At 34.7% G+C, this 19,564-nt stretch overlaps 4 protein-coding genes across 4 annotated transcripts in view; 2 read left to right on the forward strand and 2 right to left on the reverse strand.

The window, feature by feature from the left end:
* Positions 1-1,251: 1,251 nt before the first annotated feature.
* On the reverse strand, positions 1,252-2,751 carry her11 (hairy-related 11). The gene is made up of 4 exons (XM_063000959.1): positions 2,725-2,751; positions 2,461-2,556; positions 1,990-2,083; positions 1,252-1,898 (listed from the first exon to the last, which is right to left on the reverse strand). Exons 1-4 carry the CDS (start codon positions 2,749-2,751, stop codon positions 1,252-1,254), a joined length of 864 nt encoding a protein of 287 aa, XP_062857029.1.
* A 3,587-nt stretch (positions 2,752-6,338) lies between these two features.
* her5 (hairy-related 5) lies at positions 6,339-7,326 on the forward strand. The gene is made up of 3 exons (XM_063000961.1): positions 6,339-6,380; positions 6,634-6,729; positions 6,835-7,326. Exons 1-3 carry the CDS (start codon positions 6,339-6,341, stop codon positions 7,324-7,326), a joined length of 630 nt encoding a protein of 209 aa, XP_062857031.1.
* A 6,697-nt stretch (positions 7,327-14,023) lies between these two features.
* pfdn6 (prefoldin subunit 6) lies at positions 14,024-17,316 on the reverse strand. Its single transcript, XM_062999788.1, has 4 exons — positions 17,134-17,316; positions 14,771-14,841; positions 14,501-14,625; positions 14,024-14,346 (listed from the first exon to the last, which is right to left on the reverse strand). The coding sequence occupies exons 1-4, from the start codon at positions 17,195-17,197 to the stop codon at positions 14,226-14,228; spliced, it is 381 nt and encodes a 126-aa protein (XP_062855858.1). The 5' UTR covers positions 17,198-17,316; the 3' UTR covers positions 14,024-14,225.
* Positions 17,317-19,103: 1,787 nt separating this feature from the next.
* Positions 19,104-19,564, forward strand: part of mrpl11 (mitochondrial ribosomal protein L11) — a 79,558-nt gene continuing 79,097 nt past the window's right edge. Inside the window, exon 1 of the mRNA XM_062999791.1 lies at positions 19,104-19,178. The gene's annotated coding sequence lies outside the window, so the exon portion shown is untranslated. The remainder of the gene's footprint in view (positions 19,179-19,564) is intronic.

Consider the following 19,564-nt stretch of genomic DNA (forward strand, 5'->3'; position numbering starts at 1 on the left):
CATATTAAAATAAGTTATAATATATGGCACATGGCAAATTGAATAAAAACTCAACAAAACATGCAAATATGTTTTGTTTTGTTTGTTGATTAGATGTGAAAGGTATAAATGTGGTCAGTGGTATGATTAATTAATTAATTAAGGTAATAAACTGTGTTTTTTAAATGCTATTAAATACCTTTCCCATTTAACTGCTTATACAGATGCCTCTGAAAATATTCAACTCAATTTTGTGAATTTTGTGAATATAGGTTATAAGACCTTGGCTGTAAATGCCAGGAAAACAACTCAAACAAGTGGACACTCAATTTAAGGCTTAAATGAATTCAAAGCTGCTATCTGGAGCCCATCTATAAGTTTGAGAAAATACAGATTATTGGACACCGCTGGCATGCGATTGGGTATGTTGAATATTTTAAAGTTAATTTGCCAGTGGTCTGATAGAGCTGTTTGCTGCCTCACAGTGAATCGCTGCCTCCATGTCAGTTATAGCAGAGATGACTACACTAGATTCAAGAGCTGAGCAAAGTTTCTGATTGGCTTGCATAATAAAATTGGGAAGATTAAAAAAAATAAGGATCTTCAAAAAGCAATTTATGTGAATTGTGACTTGAACTGCAGTGGTGGTGGCGCAGTGGGTAATGAATCTTACGGCAGAAAGGGCATGGGTAAAGCAGACTAAACGAATACTGACTAAACCAGAAACTTTCAGAATGTACAGATTCAGAATGTACAATTTTTATATAACCTTCAATAGTCAAACGTTAATTAAACAAGATATTTTAATTATTTTACCAATAACATATCAGGGCAGTTAGTTTTTTTGGTGTTGTTTGGTGGTTTTCTGTGGTTTTTTTTAGTATTTCACCTGTTAGTGTGCATTATATACTCCCATATTACAAATATACTGTATGTACAACTGTGTGGACTGAATTTTGATTCAGAAGAAAAATATTAGTCAAAAACATGACAAAAGTTTATGGATAAAATATAAAATATTTATTTAAAAGTTGTGAAAATAATTATAATACAAACTTTTACAGAATATATAAATATGTGTAAACCAAATTACAATATTTACACACATTTGTCAATAAATAGATAAGTACATAAAGCAATGAGATATTTTATGAAGGCGAGGTGACAATAAGCATTCCGGTCTTGTGTCACACAGATTTCAGCCAAACATCTTCATAAGCACCGTATTCTTTCTTTTAGGAAAGATCTGATAGTCCAACACTAAAAACCAGTTTAGTTCCATGGCCTCCACGCTGTATGACCTCGAAGAGGGAACACTTCTGCCATGTCCAAACTGGGAGAAGGTGGTGTATGGAGATCTCTACACTTGTTAGGATGCGATGACTGGTGTAATTTTTCAGAACTACAGGCAGAGTTTGGGATTGTAAAGGGATGGGGGGAGGTGGAGGGTGGAGACACGGAATGGCCAAATGGTAGACAGAGGGGAACAGACAAATATGAAGGACTCGTGCTAATCGCTGGCGACAAGGAGGAAAAAAGTGGAGAGGGTGGAGGAGAGAGCTGGTCTGGTGGAGTTAATACAACAGAGTTTTGGTAAACAGGTTTAGAACTGAGTAAAGATGACTCTGGGAAAGGTAGAGTCTGGTTAGGTAGAATGAGGTGACTTTGGGATGTAGATGGGAAGAGATTCGCCTTGGAGTATTTTAATAAATGAGCTGTTTCTCTCCGTGCTCTTAAAGAGTGGCTCTGATGGCAGTCCAGATAGTGTTCCAAATTCTGAAGCACGTTTTCCCTGTTGGATTGATGCATCTGGCCCACAATAGCAGTAAAGTCTGAAACACATTGATGAAGATGTGCAGCAGCTTTCGAGTCCTTGAACAGAGTTTGTGTGAACCCAGCATCCGTTTTATTGCCCAGCACTGCAGAAGAAGATTAAAAGTAAAAGTTAAGCAATGTAAAGTAAATTTAAAAAAATGATAGTTATATAATATTATAAAATAAAATAATTACCTTTTTGTTCTGTCCTGCTCTGTGTATTCCTTCTTATATATTGGACAGCAAGGTCTAAAATTTCTGCTTTCTCCAGTTTTGGGTTTTGTAAACGCTGTGGGTTTAGAAAGAAGATAAAAATACATAAATGTCATGATAATTGTTAACTAATGTCTAATGCAGGTCAGTATTGAGTGTAGGCAAGCTTATAAAGCAAAAAATAAACACCTAAAATTCCAAAGACATTAATGAGTGCTGTTGAAGTGATAAAATACATGATCAATACATGCATGAGTAAAATTAATCATCAATATTGAGCTATGTTTAATATAAAAACAAATTACTACAGTAAAATTATTATGCAGCTTGGGCATACTGAATAATGTTAAAGTGACATGATTAATGAGTAGACTAGTGTATTAAAAATAATGGAAATCGTTAATGAAATCATGCAGCTTAGTAGAGATCAGTAGTAGAGCTTCGTATAATTACCGTATCTGCTGTGTTCCTGAAGAGAAGAGCTCTGAGTACAGATAAGTTCTGATTGATTCTGTCTCTTCTCTTTTTCTCTATCACTGGTTTCAGCTTCTAACAATAAGGAAAAAGCATGGGTTACAATTACTATAAAAATAGATGTAAACAGTACAGTAATACAAAACTACCATCAATGTGATGAGTATTGTATGAGTAAGGTTTACTTCTTTAAAAAAAATGCAATAATTAAAAACAAGAATGAAAGAAGCTGATCAGACTTACTCTTCTCATGCTTTCTGTTTTCGCCATTGAGAATATCTGAGATGTAAATAAGGACTTTGTAAAGTATCTTTAAGAAAGTCGTTCCTCTGAAATGAGTTGCTGCAGTGAGTAAAGCTCAGTGAGGCTGAAATTTATAGTCAGGATTCCCTTCGCGTCTGATTGGTTGGTGACTTTGACGTCAGCACCATGGGGGAAAGTTTTGCGTCAAATTGTTGTTACAGATGCCAATTATTATTATTATAACCTAAACACATTGTATTATTACTTTGAGCAAATTGGTTTAAAATTCAGTTTTGTCTGTATTTATATTATTATGCTACATAATAGATGTTTTGGCCTAATGTTTAGAATTTAATGTATATTGGGACTACAATGAACCGTATAAACATCATGTTTATTGGTTTAATATTCTTGATATTTTAAAGTGAATATATCTAGTTCTCCTATCTATATATTATTAAATTCTTTAGATTTTTGGTTTGTGTTTAGGTAGAAGGAGGTATAAGTCTGAGGTGTAATGGCCAAACGTTTAGCACCATTAAGATAAGTGTGCTCGCATGTGAGTCGATTGTTGTGATAATGACTTGGTGAGAAAAACCAGCAGTTACCAAACCCGTTCTATTGGAGTTCAATATATTTTTTTAATTTACAAGCTAAATATAATTTTATATAACTGACAATGAATATCCATGTTTAATTAATTCTAACATTTTTGACAAGAGTTCAGGCATGACTGTCGTGGGAACCGAGATGAAGTGTTAGATTAGTCACCAAGAGTTGGAGCCTTTCGTTAGGTGCTGAGCAGTCGTGTGGTGGGAACGTGTACTCCTGGTGAACTTCTGGGAACACTTGTGCAGCAAAGGTTGCACCTAAAGTGAGACCAGTTCAGAGGGTCAAAAGTTTGCAAGAGGGAAAAAATGCTACATGCCAGGATTTGTGCTTAAAGTTAAAAACGCTGTTTTGCTGGTGCGAAACCGTCCAGCAGAAACCGTCCAGAACTGTTCCAAAGCGTTAAGTGTGGTGTGTGTATTTAATGCCGACTTGATGGGAGAAATTGGCGATTAAAGGCGTTAACAGCGGACCTGTTAGCGTGTCTTTGTAAGTCCCACTAAAGACAGGTTCACACAGGAATATAAAAAAGACTTGCCTACTCCACGCTTACTGTATAAAATAGAGAAAAATAATAATGTAGAACACCCAGTAAATATTCCAGATATCCAGTCAATAGCCGAAGCAAAGCCCTCTTTGTTTAGATGATGTCAACATGTGTTGCGGCAAAGTTTAACTGCAGCAATATATGGTTAGGTAAAATGCCTATGACAGAATTGTGATGATGCATTTATTAAGCTTAAAACTTCTAGACATGATGTAACAGATTTGGTGTGGAAGAACTCCTGTGGTCCGCCCAGATGCCAAAACAACTTTGGGATGAACTTGAACAGCAATTGTGAAAAGACATGGAAAGACAGAAACCTAAAAGACTATACCAAGAAATAAAAATAGACCCAGTTAAAGGACCGTTTAGCAAATACCAATGTAAATTACCTAAACTGCAGATTAAAATCCTTAAATTTTTTATCTCATTAGTACTACAGTATTCTGATTGATGTCGGGAACTAAATCTTTAATTATTTTAAAATAAAGTTTGCATAATAACAATAGATGTTACAATATATACATTATATATAAACTATGTGTTTGTAACAAATAATGTACTCAGTGTTTTTAATATTTTCTTCACAACATTAAATTGTATTCTTATTTTTTTCAATAGGATCTTTAATTTCACCAGCCAAAAATGTCTCACATTAATACAAGTTCTTACATCTTAAAGCTATGTCCCACTCTTTAAACATGTTTAAAAGGATACACACAAGTTGTCAACCTTTTCAAGAGGGCATATAAATGTTTTATTTTTTTATTTGTGTTTTTTTTTTATCTATTTCTGTTCCTGGAACTACACAAAAGTAATTGGGGTTTTTTTTATAAAGCAATACCTTGCCCACTTGTTTTTTAAAATCATACTAAAAAGTATGCTTCTCGTTCTCGGTCAATAAACATCCAAGAATGAATAAAACTGCGTGAACTCACGAGTGGCCACGTGTAAACGAGCTGGACACGTTCAGGGTTTGTCTTGAGGTGTGATGGCCAAACGTTTAGCACCATTCAGTGAAGTGTGCTTGGGTTGATTGTTTTAAGTAATAAAGATTATGTGAGCAAAGTCAGCAATTCGCCCAAATATACTGAACTGGAGCTTAATCCAACTACTAAATTAATCAAGACAGTAACATCAGCAAAATGTTAAATTGTATTTGTATTAAGTGTCTAATTTAAAACAGGGAGGTTGTTTCAAGGGGATGTTCTGGCTTGGGAACAGTGGGTGTTACATTACTCACCAAGACCCCGTGCCTAACATTTAAATGAGGTGCTGAATCTGATCTGAGCTAGAGTAAAATAGGAGGGGATGATGTTCTTGACCTCAGCAAGTGCTTTAGCGCTTTAGATGATGCTTTGGCAAATATCCATATTATTATATAGATCCAACCAACACCAAAACTGCATTTGCTGCTTGTAGTTATTTTAGACATTTTCTTCGTATTGAATGCACCCAAGCATACAGCCATTCAACCCCGTTACTGAAGGCTGAAGGACAACATATAGGGTCAATAATCATCTAAGCACCAAGTCTTCTGATCCGCTCCAGTGGTAAGCCAGTACTAAATACCAAGAAATCCCTTCCTCATCCTTTGTTGAAAGGACCTTTTAATTCTGTGATCCGATCAAGCTACTGATAAATTCACGTGTTAAATAATACCATAGCGGAAATGTGTAATTAAATTGCATGTTATTACTTTCCAATGAGTGGACTATACTAAAATGTCAATACTCAATGTATTTTACCTTTGTAACAATTGCTTGTAACTAAACAATATTCTGCCAAACTCAATATGGATAAAAAGTATTTAAGTTTAATACATATATGTTGTTGGGACAACATTGATACTGATTGATAATCAGTCAATTAAAGTCTTCATACTTGCTTATTTTAAACCAAATTTGTTTGGTTCCGGTTAACAAGCTTTACTTGTGCATTGGACAATGTTTTACTCTTTTTAAGGAGTATTGAAATTATGATATTTTATGAGAGCTATAAAATAAAAAAGTAAGATAAATTAACTTATTTTTTTCTCGTATTTTCATATATTTTAGCATCACATCACAGATCTAGTTTTATTAAGCAAGTATGTTGCATTATTGTGTAATAAGACACTTTTGTATTTTAAAAATTCATGTAGTATACCAATAGTGAAATTATTTATCATTTTGATGCCCATGTTCTTTCAGATAAGTGATCCACCCATTTGTATCCAATTGCAGACTAATAGCCAGTAGTTAAGACTTTGGTGACAACCTAGCAATTATAATTTGAATAGTAATTGGGAGGCGGTTTTGAGAAATTTCTCGCAAGGTTTTGATCAGCATTGGATGGGAAAGCTTATGGGCGGGTACTGGGTGTGGTCTTTTTGTATAAAAGCCTAAAATTTCAAAGTCTTCTTTAATCTGGCGTTAAAGGAAAGATTGCAAGGTGCTGTTTGTTTTTAGTCAAGAGAAAGATGTCTACCGATATACCAGATGGAACAGATTTCACAAAACGGGTAAGAAACAATTACTAAAATATGCTTTAAAATATGCTTTGTTTTGTATTGTCTGTCTATGACTTAGTATTTCTTTATGTTACTTTATGTTAATGTTGTTAGTGACTGTCACAACCATAATATTTGAGTGCAAATGCAGTGCAGTTGTTTTAAAGAATACACGACAAGTTATCATTACAAGCCATTGACAAGGTGTCATTGCAGACCATTTATTAAATAATTTAATGACTTTATCTTGTTTATTATTTTTTAGGTTCCTAAACCACTAATGGAGAAGAGAAGGAGAGACCGTATTAACCACAGTCTGGAAACTTTGAGGCTTCTATTACTGGAGAACACATGCAATGAGGTACGCTATAAGCTTCATTAATTGCCTTAATAATTATTTTTAATCATGCATAATTGTGGGACTTGAACTAACTTTTTTTCTTGTCCATCATTTCTTTTTTTTCAGAAATTAAAGAATCCCAAAGTGGAAAAGGCTGAAATACTGGAAAGTGTTGTTCATTTCTTAAGAGAAGAACTTACAGGACCTCACCCATATACAATCAAAAGGGAAAAAAGGGGACGTGATGAAGAGTACAGTGATGAGCTGGAATCTCCTTGTAAACGTCAACAGATTTATGATGATGGTCGAAGAAACTGTCTGCTCAGGGTGGACCATTTCATTGCAAGCAGGAGCCACCATGCAGAGGAAAACATCCAAAGCACCTTGCAACAGAAGCTTCAAAACCATTCTACTGAAGGTCATCTAACCCCTGTTATGCACCTTAGATATGGTGTCAGCTCTACACCAAGACATTCGGCAGTTAGTCAGGCAGAGGCAGCCTGCACAGTACAGTCCATTGTTTCTCAAAGAACTGTTAATTATGAGCAGACAAAGACAAATTCCAGCTTTAAACAATCTCTGCTCAGTGAATCAGTGTGGCGCCCTTGGCCACAGTAGAGACAATAAGAATTGTATCTTAAAGCCTGGAAAAGTCACTCAAAATGATGGAACTCAGTTGACCTTGACTGTGTGAGCAAAACCAGGACTAAGAACTGTGAAATGTGTAAATGTACAGCATTGTAAATATGTGGATTTTGTACAATAGTTACTGAAATCTTTATTTTGATACAAACAATGTCAGTGCTGTGTGTATCACAGACATGTGTTGTACTATATTTTTTTTTTCTCTTTTAGCTTCAATAGCCAAGAAAGCATTTACTTCATAAAGCTTAGATGTAAAGCTATTTTTATATACCAACATCCTGCCTAAGACTTAATTGTGTTGGTAACACTTATGTACATTTATGAGATACATGCCACCCATTTTTACTTTTAATATATGCAAGTTTTGTATATGTGTGGAATTCTTCTCAGCAAAAGGTTTGGCCTTCCATTCAATGTTTTTTTTATATTTACAGAATAAACCTGTTTGAGAACATACTGTTGTTTGTTGTATTGAACTTTTCCCCCTATGTTTCACATATCTTACCATTTCCAGCCCAAAATATTATTTAACAGAAATTCTGTTAATGTTTAGCATTACGATCTGCAAATAGATCAGACATTTGCAGACCTTCAATTTACTAATGCTCGAATTCATTGTCTACAGTAAAGTGTAGAATGCTGCAGTTTCATGGCCTACTAAAACATTCAGATGCAAATAACTGATTAGTCTCTCTGCTTTTATTTAATTGTTGTCTTTTGCAGCTTTCCCCCCACATCATTTACATTCAAGTGAACCATTAAAAGATCTTAAGGTCTTTAATAAATGTTTGTAACTGTCTGTACCAACAGTGTTTTTAATAGACCAAATAGCCTGGGTATTATTCACAGTTTCTCAAGGAGAAAAAAAAATATTTAATCTCACCAACGTTGATAATCTTGCTATATTGTTAAATGAATGCTCAGATGTGTCTATAAACACAAATGTGTAACTATTTGCTCATTTAAAAACAAACATTTTCACAACTTTTTACAACATGTGATGCAATTCACACTTTTGGTTGTGCAGAAGTTTTCAACCAGCTCATGCATTGGCAGATATTTCATTTTGTAAAGACAACTTACTATAATATATATATATATATTTCTATAACTTTTACAATTTCATTGTTTCATACAAATATTGCTCACAATCAGTTTTAAATAAAAAGAAAAATCTTTACATGTATTATTGTACAAGTGATCACATTGACAATATACAAAATACTGTAACAATTTAACATGTATTTTAAAGTACTGTACTTTGTATTACTTTGAATGCTCTTACAGTGTGATGTTTGATGTTTCAGACTACCATTATCATGGTTCTGTACTACAGAACGTAGTGCTGCATTGCATTTACTGCAATAAAATAAAGAGTAATAGTGTTGGCTGGTAATGCATTTTGCAATAAGAAACTAGATCCAGAAAATAATTCCAGAAAAACTAATTCCAGAAAGACTAAAGATGGTCTTTATAAACACTGGCCCCTTTACTGCTAAATTCCAAATGTATATTACTAGTAATATATATATAAAAAAACCTTAAATAATGTAATGTACATCCATCATTTTTATTTACATTAATCACTTTGTTACATTTTATAATATACAAAGACTTTGAAATGCCACGTATACATAAAAACATCAATTTGACAAGATGTGGAAAATATATATGATATTCCAGACAAGCAAATTAGGTTTTGGTTTAGATATTAGTTAACTATGCAAAAAAGAAAACATAAAATTATATTAAAAATAAATACTGCCTTGATGCGTTATAAAAATCTGAAATTATTGATGTTTTTATAAAGTATGACCATGTACATAGTATAGTACTGGAACAATGAGACCCTTTTGGACTTTGAAACATAACTGGTTTGATGTTTAACTGTGATTTTTAACTGGGTCCAGCATTGCACCATTTACAGAATCAGTTAAGATTCGACTGCAGGCATAGTAAAGAGTGTAAGTTAAATTTTCCAATAACACTAAAAGAATCTAGAAACTAGATCATCATTCACAGTTTTAGATATTTTTTGGAATACCAACTGAATTTATTGCAAAATCTGAATTAAGAGCACTTCTTATCTCCAAACTATGTGTTAAATTTAATTACAAATAAACTGGGTCTCTATATTCTGCAACCAAGTGTTTTGTAGAATATTTTTACATTTCTATGAAACATGCTGCCAATCATTTCTCTTTTGGGACTGACTGTAGGAAATTAACTTAAAAGTAACAAAACCTTTAATCCTATAGGCGGAAATCTTATTTCTTATTTTCTTTACATCAAAGAAAACGGCTTATTTGAGCTAAGACCCAGCCTGAACAAACCCAGCTGTAATGCCTTGTTCAGCCAGGCTTTGTGTACTTTGACTAAGCTCTGCAATATAAACGAGTCTTAAAAAGAATTAGATTGTGGATCAATAGAGGAAAAACTCTCACCAAACAACTGACGATTTAAGCTGCCACAACTGAAAGACAATTGTTCCAAATGCAATTAAGCTGCTGGTGGGTGTAAATGAGTGGATTTGCACAAAACTTTTTTTCCAAAGCGGATGTTTGCTTTGACAATCCGGACTAGTGAACAATATTTAGTGTGTAATGATCTTAATAGCTTGAAGTTGACTTGATTAGTAAACAATCTTATTTTACTGGAAATATAAATAAAATATCAATTATTGTCAGAACTTTCTTAAATTAATTTTTTTTAAATGCAGAAAAGAATGAAAAAAGAATACAGAATATATTCTGTCTGTCCAAGGAAATGTAAGGACGTGATTTTCTAAAATTGAAATACATTGCACAAATATAACACAACCCCTTTCCCTTTTTCAATCTTTCTGGCCTTTTTTGTTTTATCTGTGCCAGTTTCTTCTACAATCCAATTAAACAGCTGAATAATCATTATTGCTGACAAACATTGTACATTTATCTCAAAACCATTATTAAATTACAGATTTACTTTACCAATACCCTACCCCTCTTTACCAATTACACCTTGTACCTCTGTACCAGTAATATCTTGTACTTGTTCACATATCCTGTCCCTGAACTGTTACCAGTATAGCTGCAGTTAGACTATTTTGCACTTTCATTTTATAATTTGCAGTGTACATTCACAGCCCTTAAATAAATTCTGGTTACTTTTATGACCTAAATATGATTTGTCTCTTGATGCCTGGTAATTTTATTCTGCATTGTTTAATAACCCTGTTAACTAAGTTTTTTTTCTCTGTTAAGTTAATAAGGATGCTGATCAGTATTAAGTATCCCACTTTACATTTAGATTTTACAATGTGTCTTCCCTAAAACAGTGAGATTTAAGACTGTATACATTATATAAAAACAAACAGATTTTAAATGTTATTAGGTTAAATAAACAGTGCAGTGTTGATTTAAGGTGGATGGCAGCAGACTGAGCGCGTGTTGACCTGCAGGTGTGAATTTATCACACTGAGCTTTTCGCGTTTGTCTCGTGCTGCAGAGCCCAAGTGCCACGCGCCTTCATAAACATATAGCAGCAGCACATTTTACCTTCTGTTCACTGAAAGTAGTCTGCAAAATCTGCAAACAACAGCTAAAAGTTCAGTATGTTGGTCTTATCTATAGACAGGGCATGAATATTTTATAACAGGCTTTGAATATTGGTTCAAGACCTAAAGAGCTTCAAGACTCACTTTCAAATAGTGCACTAGCCTATTTTAGTACAGTACTTACATATTTAATATGTGGCCACATAGTTACAATCTTGTAAGTTATAACTTGATCATTAGCTTCCTATCATTAGAGTTGGATAGATGCGTCTCACCAGTTAAACTACAGTTTTTTTTCTAGTCGTTACTGTGGGATATGAAGCAGGGTTTGGTTCTCATGGATGGTAATTGACCTCAGATACACAAGGAAGTGCTGATTTTCTCCCCTGACCTGACTTGTCACCTCTGTCTTACCCTCAACTCATAATCATGTCTGACAAGCATCAGTTTGTAATTTACCGTTGATCATTTAAATCGAACCTTAATGTATTGCTGGTCTGATTGCAAATAAACAATAGTCTACTACACAAACTTAGACCATCTGTGTGGGACTACACTCACTTTATCAGGAACATCATACTTAGAGTAGACCCCTGAGACATTTTTGTGACATACATTGTTCATGCTTTTAAGCACTTTTAAATTTAGAATAGGACTGGAGAGAGGAGGAGGGTATTCAAGCATGTACACCTGTAAACTTTATATTACTTTAAATACTATATATATTTTTTTTTTTCTATTACCATATTTATATACTTTTTTTTATCACCAAGCCAAGAACTGGATTCTTATATTGTTGCATGTGCATCCCCACAATTTACATGTCACATAAAATAATCTTATAATAACTGGTTCCAGCATTATAGTGTGCCTTGTCACAAGTTATTATAAGATTAATTTGTGTAACATATAATTTGTGGGGATGCACATGCAACAATATAAAAAGTCTGTGGTATTCAACCCTACCATCTGCAGGAAATATTGTTGTGCCAGGAAACATTTCTCCAATTTTTAACTCAACTCAACTTTTGCTAAATTTGGTCACCTCAGCTTTAGATTTCAGTTCTTGTCTTAGAAAAGTGTAATACTGTAGATAGATTTGCAAATAATTGTCCCAACAGAGTTCTAATCAACTGGCATAAATCCCTTGAATCTCCAACCAAATGGAACACCTCCCCGAGGCCAAAGTTTGGTTTGGCTAAAAGAGCAAAGTTGAAGGGAGCGGGTTGAATAAATGTAAATATAAAAATAGATTAATGAGTCTTGCACCTCAGTGCTCTGATGAATGCTTTAATCCTGTTACAGGATTTGCGCTACAGCTGAGAGCCCCCAGTATGCGGTAGGTGTGCTGGTTTAAAAGCCAGAACATCCCTCTCTTTGAAATTGAGCGAACCTTTTAAAGGTCCTTTATTCATGTCTGTTTAAGCCCCCGCGGGTGGGAAATGAAGGGGGACCAGTTACCCCTCCGTGGGATATTAATTGGAGATGAGAATCCACAATGGCAGCGTATGCGCCCGGTTACTTTTGCATTCTCGTTTGAACGGCCTGGTGCGCGCGGGCGGGGCTGCAGCTGCATTCACGCAGCGTCATACCTGCGCGCGCTCAGTTAAGTTGCTGGTGAACAGCTGGTCCCGCGCGCCACTCGCCTGCCCACGTAATTAGAAAAGTTGCTCGTTTCAGGAGACCAACTCCAGCCTGACTCTGTGTTCTGTACTACTGGGTGGCCTGCTGGCTTTTTATTTACTCATTTATTTATTCATTTATCTTTAATAACCACTTCATCCTCTATCAAGGTGTTGGTGGGTCTGGTGAGAGCCAAAACATGGTCGCAGAGCAGTTCAGCATAAGACAAGGCACCAATCTGCTGTAGTTCACCACTCCACCTTTTGGCATGTGTTTGGGGCAGAGGAGATAAGCAGACTAACTATGCATACACAGAAAAGATATGTTAAACTCCTTACACACAGTGACCCAAAGGGAAAACTTAACCTAGTTTACCAGACCTTTGGTGCTGTGCAACATAATTTTTCCCAGTAATATAAATAAATTAGATCCTCTTGAGGATTTTAGAAATGTAAATCCTAAAGTTCCGTGATACTTTAGCAACCATGTTATCTGCTGTGCCAACATGCCAGTCACTACCAAGGATAAATAAATTTGATAGAGGTTAGAGTTCTCAAATGATTCGAATTATGTATACATCCAAACATTACACCCATGTTTGTTTGTGGATCTCATTACAAATAAAGGGCAAGTCCTCTTAAAGGGCCTAAATGGCAGTTCACAGATGCTTGCTATCCAGTCTGACAGAACTTGAGAGAATCAGCCATAAATAAATAGATAAACTGCCTAATTCCAGGTGTGCGATGCATCCAAAGAGGATTTGCAGCATTAATTGTTCCCAAAGTATGCTTTACCAAGTACTGAGTAAAGGGTCTGAGTGCATTTGTGTAATAGAAATTTTACTTCCTTTGTATAATTGATTTTTTTTACATCTCTTAGCAGTGGGTGTGGCTAAAGAACGTTACAATTAAAAGTAGGTGTAATTTAGTTTATTATTAGATTAATTCAGTAGGTGTGAGAATGAGCTGGCATTGGTTGCCACAACATAATGCTCAATATTGGCAAAGTATTCATGTTTTTTCTTTCTTTTGAAAGTGGTGGGTTTTGAAAGTATATGTTGGAAATAAGTATATATAAGTACATATGAAAATACGTTTTAAAAGGCAAGCATTTGAATATTACTGGGAAACCACATATAAACAGTTTTACCACAAACTGAAAACTTTGCATGCTTTCTGAGAGATTGTGTAGGTCATTGGTAAAATAATTCAGTTTAATTAATTTGATTTTACTTATTTTCCTAATGCACACAAATTTCTGTGTTCAATTTCCTAGGTCATCTGAAGTACCACCTTATGGTGCTTTTCATCTCACCACTGTACTGGACAGTACTGACTTTGGTATTTGTCTGCTGACTTGTTTAATTTTAACATTGAATGTCTTTTCCACTGTATAACCACTGTGTAAAATTTTCCATTGTATAACCACTGTATAATTAAGTGCCCTTGATTATTACCCTTTACAAAAATAATTCAGTCTATAAAGCATAAGCAAAAACAAAAGAACAAAAGGTAAAAAGAAAAGTATTTACTGAACCAGTGTAAATAAACAATATTTATTCACAAATATGACCAACAAAAAATAACCCTAAATGTTATCTTCAACTGAAGATTCTATGAGAATAAACTATGAAAGAAGATGGAGTAAAAAAGGAGTAAATGAGAAATCGGGACAATGTTTTAATGTAAGAAATGAATTAGATTCCATTTATCATTTAAACTTTGCCAGCGGGGAGGCCCTGGGCGCGCTGGTACTCCTGCTGCAGACTGGCGAGAACTTCACGATGCTGTTCAGACTTTCGTTCCATGTCCTTTATTAATGTCTCATAGCGTTGGCTAAAACAAAACCAAAACACATTGATTAAGCATTTTTAGGAGTTTAGGGTTTAATTAAAATTCTACTGATTTATATAATTATAGCTTCAACTGAGCACCTAAACATTTTATAAATGCATATATGCAAAAATCACAAAATTTTAAATTATCTTACATTTCTCCATTGATGTACTCCAGCCTTTTACCCACTGTTGCTTTTGCTTCATCCAAGTCTTGTTTTACCAGTACAGGTCCAATTAATTTGTAAACTGTATTCTGGCTGTCCAACAGGTCTAGCTCCTGAGCAACAAATCATGGATATTATCATGTAAATACAAAGAGTAACACATTACATTTAGTGGCTTATTACAGTTTGTTATATTCACAATTATAAAGGTAACATTAAATACAGTATAACAAAAAATCTGGATACACTTTTTCTTACCTCTTTAACTATGTTATTCTCAGTCACCTGAGCCTCCAGTTTTTGCCGGGCTGACATGCTTTTACTGACATCTGCAATAAAAAAAATACATTCAGTAATAAAAAAAAAAGTTAGTAGATCTAACTTGTACCTAGAGTAACTGGTCATTTTATTAATTTCCATATACTGTAGGTGCACTTTGTACCACCACAGAGCCACCACTGACTTAATATTATTTGCATGCTGCGTACTTTTGGTATTTTTACATACAAGTACAATTAGTGGCTTACTTATGGCTAGCATGTTAAGTGAATTTATACAAAAACGTTTCCAGGTTAGGTAAAACTAAAAACAAATATTGATTAACTTAAAACATAAAATAATCAAATATAAATAACATTTTAAAAGGGGTTTAATCAGCTTTAGGTATAGGTGTTCACAAGCTCCTACATGTACAGTATTTATACATGTTACTGGCTTGTAATCTTCAATTAATAAAGCTAAAACCAACCAGTTTTCTCCATGTAGTTTACAGGTCAGGTGGTAAAAGCAATATGTCCCCTGCTGTCCTAGTTTAAAAGAGCCCACAATAGACCACTGAAGTCGTGTCGTCATATTGTAGTCCACGCCATGTTGTTATGCCCATATTTGGTAACCCGGGTCTAACAGAAATTTTGAATGGGAGAAATGAATGAAGATTTCGCAAATTGCCTCTCTCGCATCCTGTAGTCATAAAAAATGTTCCAGAGCTGTTAGGTTTTGTTTTATGGAGATTCTTCCGTCTATTATCACTGGATCCTCTGAATTATGAAGTCGTTAAAGAGTCAAAATATGAATATTGCTACATGTAAGCTAATGCTACTGCGCACTGAATTGACGTCACTAGACTAGAAGCCTCTTACATTTTTCTTTTTTTTTTTTCTTTTATAAGCCTGTGATATTCACAAGTTTTACTTTATATTTTTAGCAGCTAGCTACATTAAAGTAGAAAGCAAGGATGGTCGGGTGTTACGCCTTTGGTTGTACTCAACAAAAGCGGGCTGCTCTTTCCGGCAATTCGATTGGTGTAGTTCAGTGACGTCTAATTAATGCGCAGTAGCATTAGCTTTCGTGTAGCATTATTAGTATTACGGTCCTTTAAAAACCTCGTAATTCAGAGGACCCAGTGATGTACAAGAGAAAAATGTACATAGGACAAAACGTATAGGATTCTGAACATGTTTATTTAGCACAGGATGCGTTAGAGTCGATTTTTTGAAAACCCGGTTCATTTTTCCTATAGGGAAATCTGACTTAGACCCGGGTCTCCAAATATGGGCATAACGAGGACTACAGAATGACGCACGACTTCAGTGGTCTATAATAGTATACATAATATTACTCAGAGTGGTCTTCTAATCGTACTCTTTACAAGTAGTCAGCATCTAACCACGAATTGGCACTGGATTTTGTATTCATAAATCAAGATTTTGACTCCCAGCACAACATTAACGAACCACTTCATCCCAATTGTAAATGACTAAGTGTGGTCCAGCTCCAGGCTGAAATGCTGGTCACCCACCTATATGCACACAAAATCAAAGGCAATTAAAGGTACTCAAAACCTTCATTATACACATGGTGAAATGAAAACTTTTTATATTCTATGTACTTATGACAGTAGAATAAGCCACAGACATATAAAAAGTACCAGTCATACAAAAAAAAAAAAACATATTGTGATATACCGTGAAACCGTCATACCGCCACAGCCATATACACTGATCAACCATAACATTAAAACCACCCCCTTGTTTCTACACTCACTGTCCATTGTATCAGCTCCACTTACCATATAGAAGCACTTTGTAGTTCTACAATTACTGACTGTAGTCCATCTATTTCTCTACATGCCTTTTCAGCCTGCTTTCACCCTGTTCTTTAATGGTATGGACCCCCACAGGACCCCCACAGGACCACCACAGAGCAGATATTATTTAGGTGTTGGATCATTCTCTCAAATGTTTCTACATTGTACATTTGTTAAAATGATGAATCAGTATAAGCAATGTAAGCACACTGTAGGTAGATGTACTTTATTCAACAACATTTGGACAACAAATTTAAGTAAAAGTAAATATCTGAGGTACTGATTACAGGACAGACAGGACAGTTAATGACCACGCCTGTGGGAGCTTTTTATCTACATCTGGCTACACTGACTGGACATTATACTGTATATAGAGCATATGTAAATCACAACAACGCTTGCAGCCAGCACCACAGTAGCACTAACAACAGCTAAAACACTGAACTTCATCCAAAAATACACATAAACAAATACAACTAAACGAAATAAACTGACTACAGCAGAAACATCGGACCTGACTTGCTCATTTACGCACCTTTTTGGACTTGCTGGTATTTCTCCAGTTCTGCCTGTAATTTCTTTTGAATCGCCTCCGCCATTATGAGTGTTTTACGATTTAATTATAATGATTTTAATAAGATTTAAATGAAATGTGCTGATTTAGCTTTCTTCACTCCACAGCCATGCAGAACAGAGAGGCGCAGCCAGTATGACGAAGTGATTCTGCGACGGGGCACAAACTCCATAGTCACATCGCCATCTGCTGTCCATACACGCCAATTACAATTAATGACACTACATTGCCAAAACAGGGCCAGACAGTGGCAATCAGGCGACCTGGGCAAAACTAGATTGGGTTCCATTGTGAATTTAATAAAACAAAGACAGTATTAATATAGTAGTAATATGCCATGCCAATTCTTCTGATTCGTAAACTGACATGATACCCCTAGATTTCTCCAAGAAGAACACCTTACAACAGTTTAGTATATATCATCTAATAGTATTTACTGAAATGACAGTTTTTTTATATTACATACTACATTTATTATTCTATTTATTTAATTACATAGTGCTGTACAATAATACTTCTGTACTTTAATACTTTTTGCTTTTATGTATCTTGAGCAGCTGTAACTTACTTTCCCTTTGGGTTTAATAAAGTGATCTGTCTGTCTGTCTGTCTGTCTGTCTGTCTGTCTGTCTGTCTGTCTGTCTGTCTATCTATCTATCTATCTATCTATCTATCTATCTATCTATCTATCTATCTATCTATCTATCTATCTATCTATCTATCTATCTATCTATCTATCTATCCATCCATCCATCCATCCATCCATCCATCCATCCATCCATCCATCCATCCATCCATCCATCCAGACTGGTGCCCGGGCTAAATGCCCATTTTACCTGTCTCATGATCTCATGTCTACACTACATGAGCAGAAGTACGTAAACATCTAACCAGGAGTTGTTAGACATCTCCTTCAAAACATTTGCTATTGATATGGCTAAATTTTACACCCATTGGCAAATGTACAGATTAACTTTTTGGTCATATTGTGAATGTGATCATTTATCATAAATTACCCTTCCATCATGGATTCATCGAATTTCCCATGAGCAAGAAAACAACACCTTTTGTCATCCTTCCTACAAAAAAATCATTAAAAACATTATCATAACCCTTGTCAAGGGGGACAGATTAAGTGAACTGTTACTTTGTATCCTGCTATTAGGCTTATGCTATGCTAGTATTAAGAGTGGATAGGTGTCAGTGTTTTACTGCATTGTGCCCAGTGGAAAAAACACCGCGACCCTGACCAGAACAAAACACTAAGAGAAAATGAATTAGTTCTTTTTTTTATGACGTAGCCAAAATGGTGGGTGATGACATTCCAAAGACGAGATGATAGACAGATAGATAGATAGATAGATAGATAGATAGATAGATAGATAGATAGATAGATAGATAGATAGATAGATAGATAGATAGATAGATAGATAGATAGATAGATAGATAGATACTTTATTTATTCCAAAGGAAATTATTGGTCTCCAGTAGCTGAACAAGACCAAAAGTAAAAGAAGAACTAATTAAAATGTACAATGTGCATGTATACATTACAGTATGCAAATAAATGCAAAAGATGTGCAATTGTGCGTCTGATACTATGACTTGACATACAACTTAAAATAGCAGCAGCAGTATATATATTCTTATTAACAGTATAAACAAATACATGTATCATCCATACACATTATGATAATCAAGATATATATCAAGATGGACATGTAATTTCTGATGGTATGTGGTATTTTAAAAAAAAAAGCAAAGTTAGAAGTGCACATACATGCTTTGCTATTTCCTTAGATATAAAAACTAAATAAAAACATACTAAACTGGATGTTATTCGACGACCATGATTTTTAAGCTTACTACTGTAGAGCGCATGCAGTTGCTTCTCCAGGCCGGTTGATGGCAGTAAAGGTTGCAGAAGAAACCTATTGTTAAACACATTATGGCAGCGCACATGTTTCTGTGTTAACGTGAAGGACTTTCAGATTTGGCTTTGACAGGTACATTTATATATTATTATTATTCTCACAATCAAGTCTATTATTACATCAGATATCAGCAACTATCATCACGTACTAGATGCATTTGTGTGATCTAATTGCTGCATGGTTTTATGGTTCAGTTCTGGCTGTTTATTATTTATTAGTAATTTATGAACATTTTATTAACTTTATCTGCGTTTATATTGTATTAATAGTATTAATTAGGTCTATTAGTGCACCCTGGTATTTCTTGCATGAAAAAATATTAAGGTATTTGAATAAGAGTAAGCAGGAGAACTATATTACGTTGGTTCTGTTGTGTGATTGTTTACTGTCAGTGAGAATCATGGTAATGATAAAACATTACACCATTAATATTGTATTGTCTGATCATTAGTAAGATT

The sequence above is a fragment of the Trichomycterus rosablanca genome, chromosome 8 (assembly GCF_030014385.1).
Source record: "Trichomycterus rosablanca isolate fTriRos1 chromosome 8, fTriRos1.hap1, whole genome shotgun sequence".
NCBI classification, from domain to species: domain Eukaryota; kingdom Metazoa; phylum Chordata; class Actinopteri; order Siluriformes; family Trichomycteridae; genus Trichomycterus; species Trichomycterus rosablanca.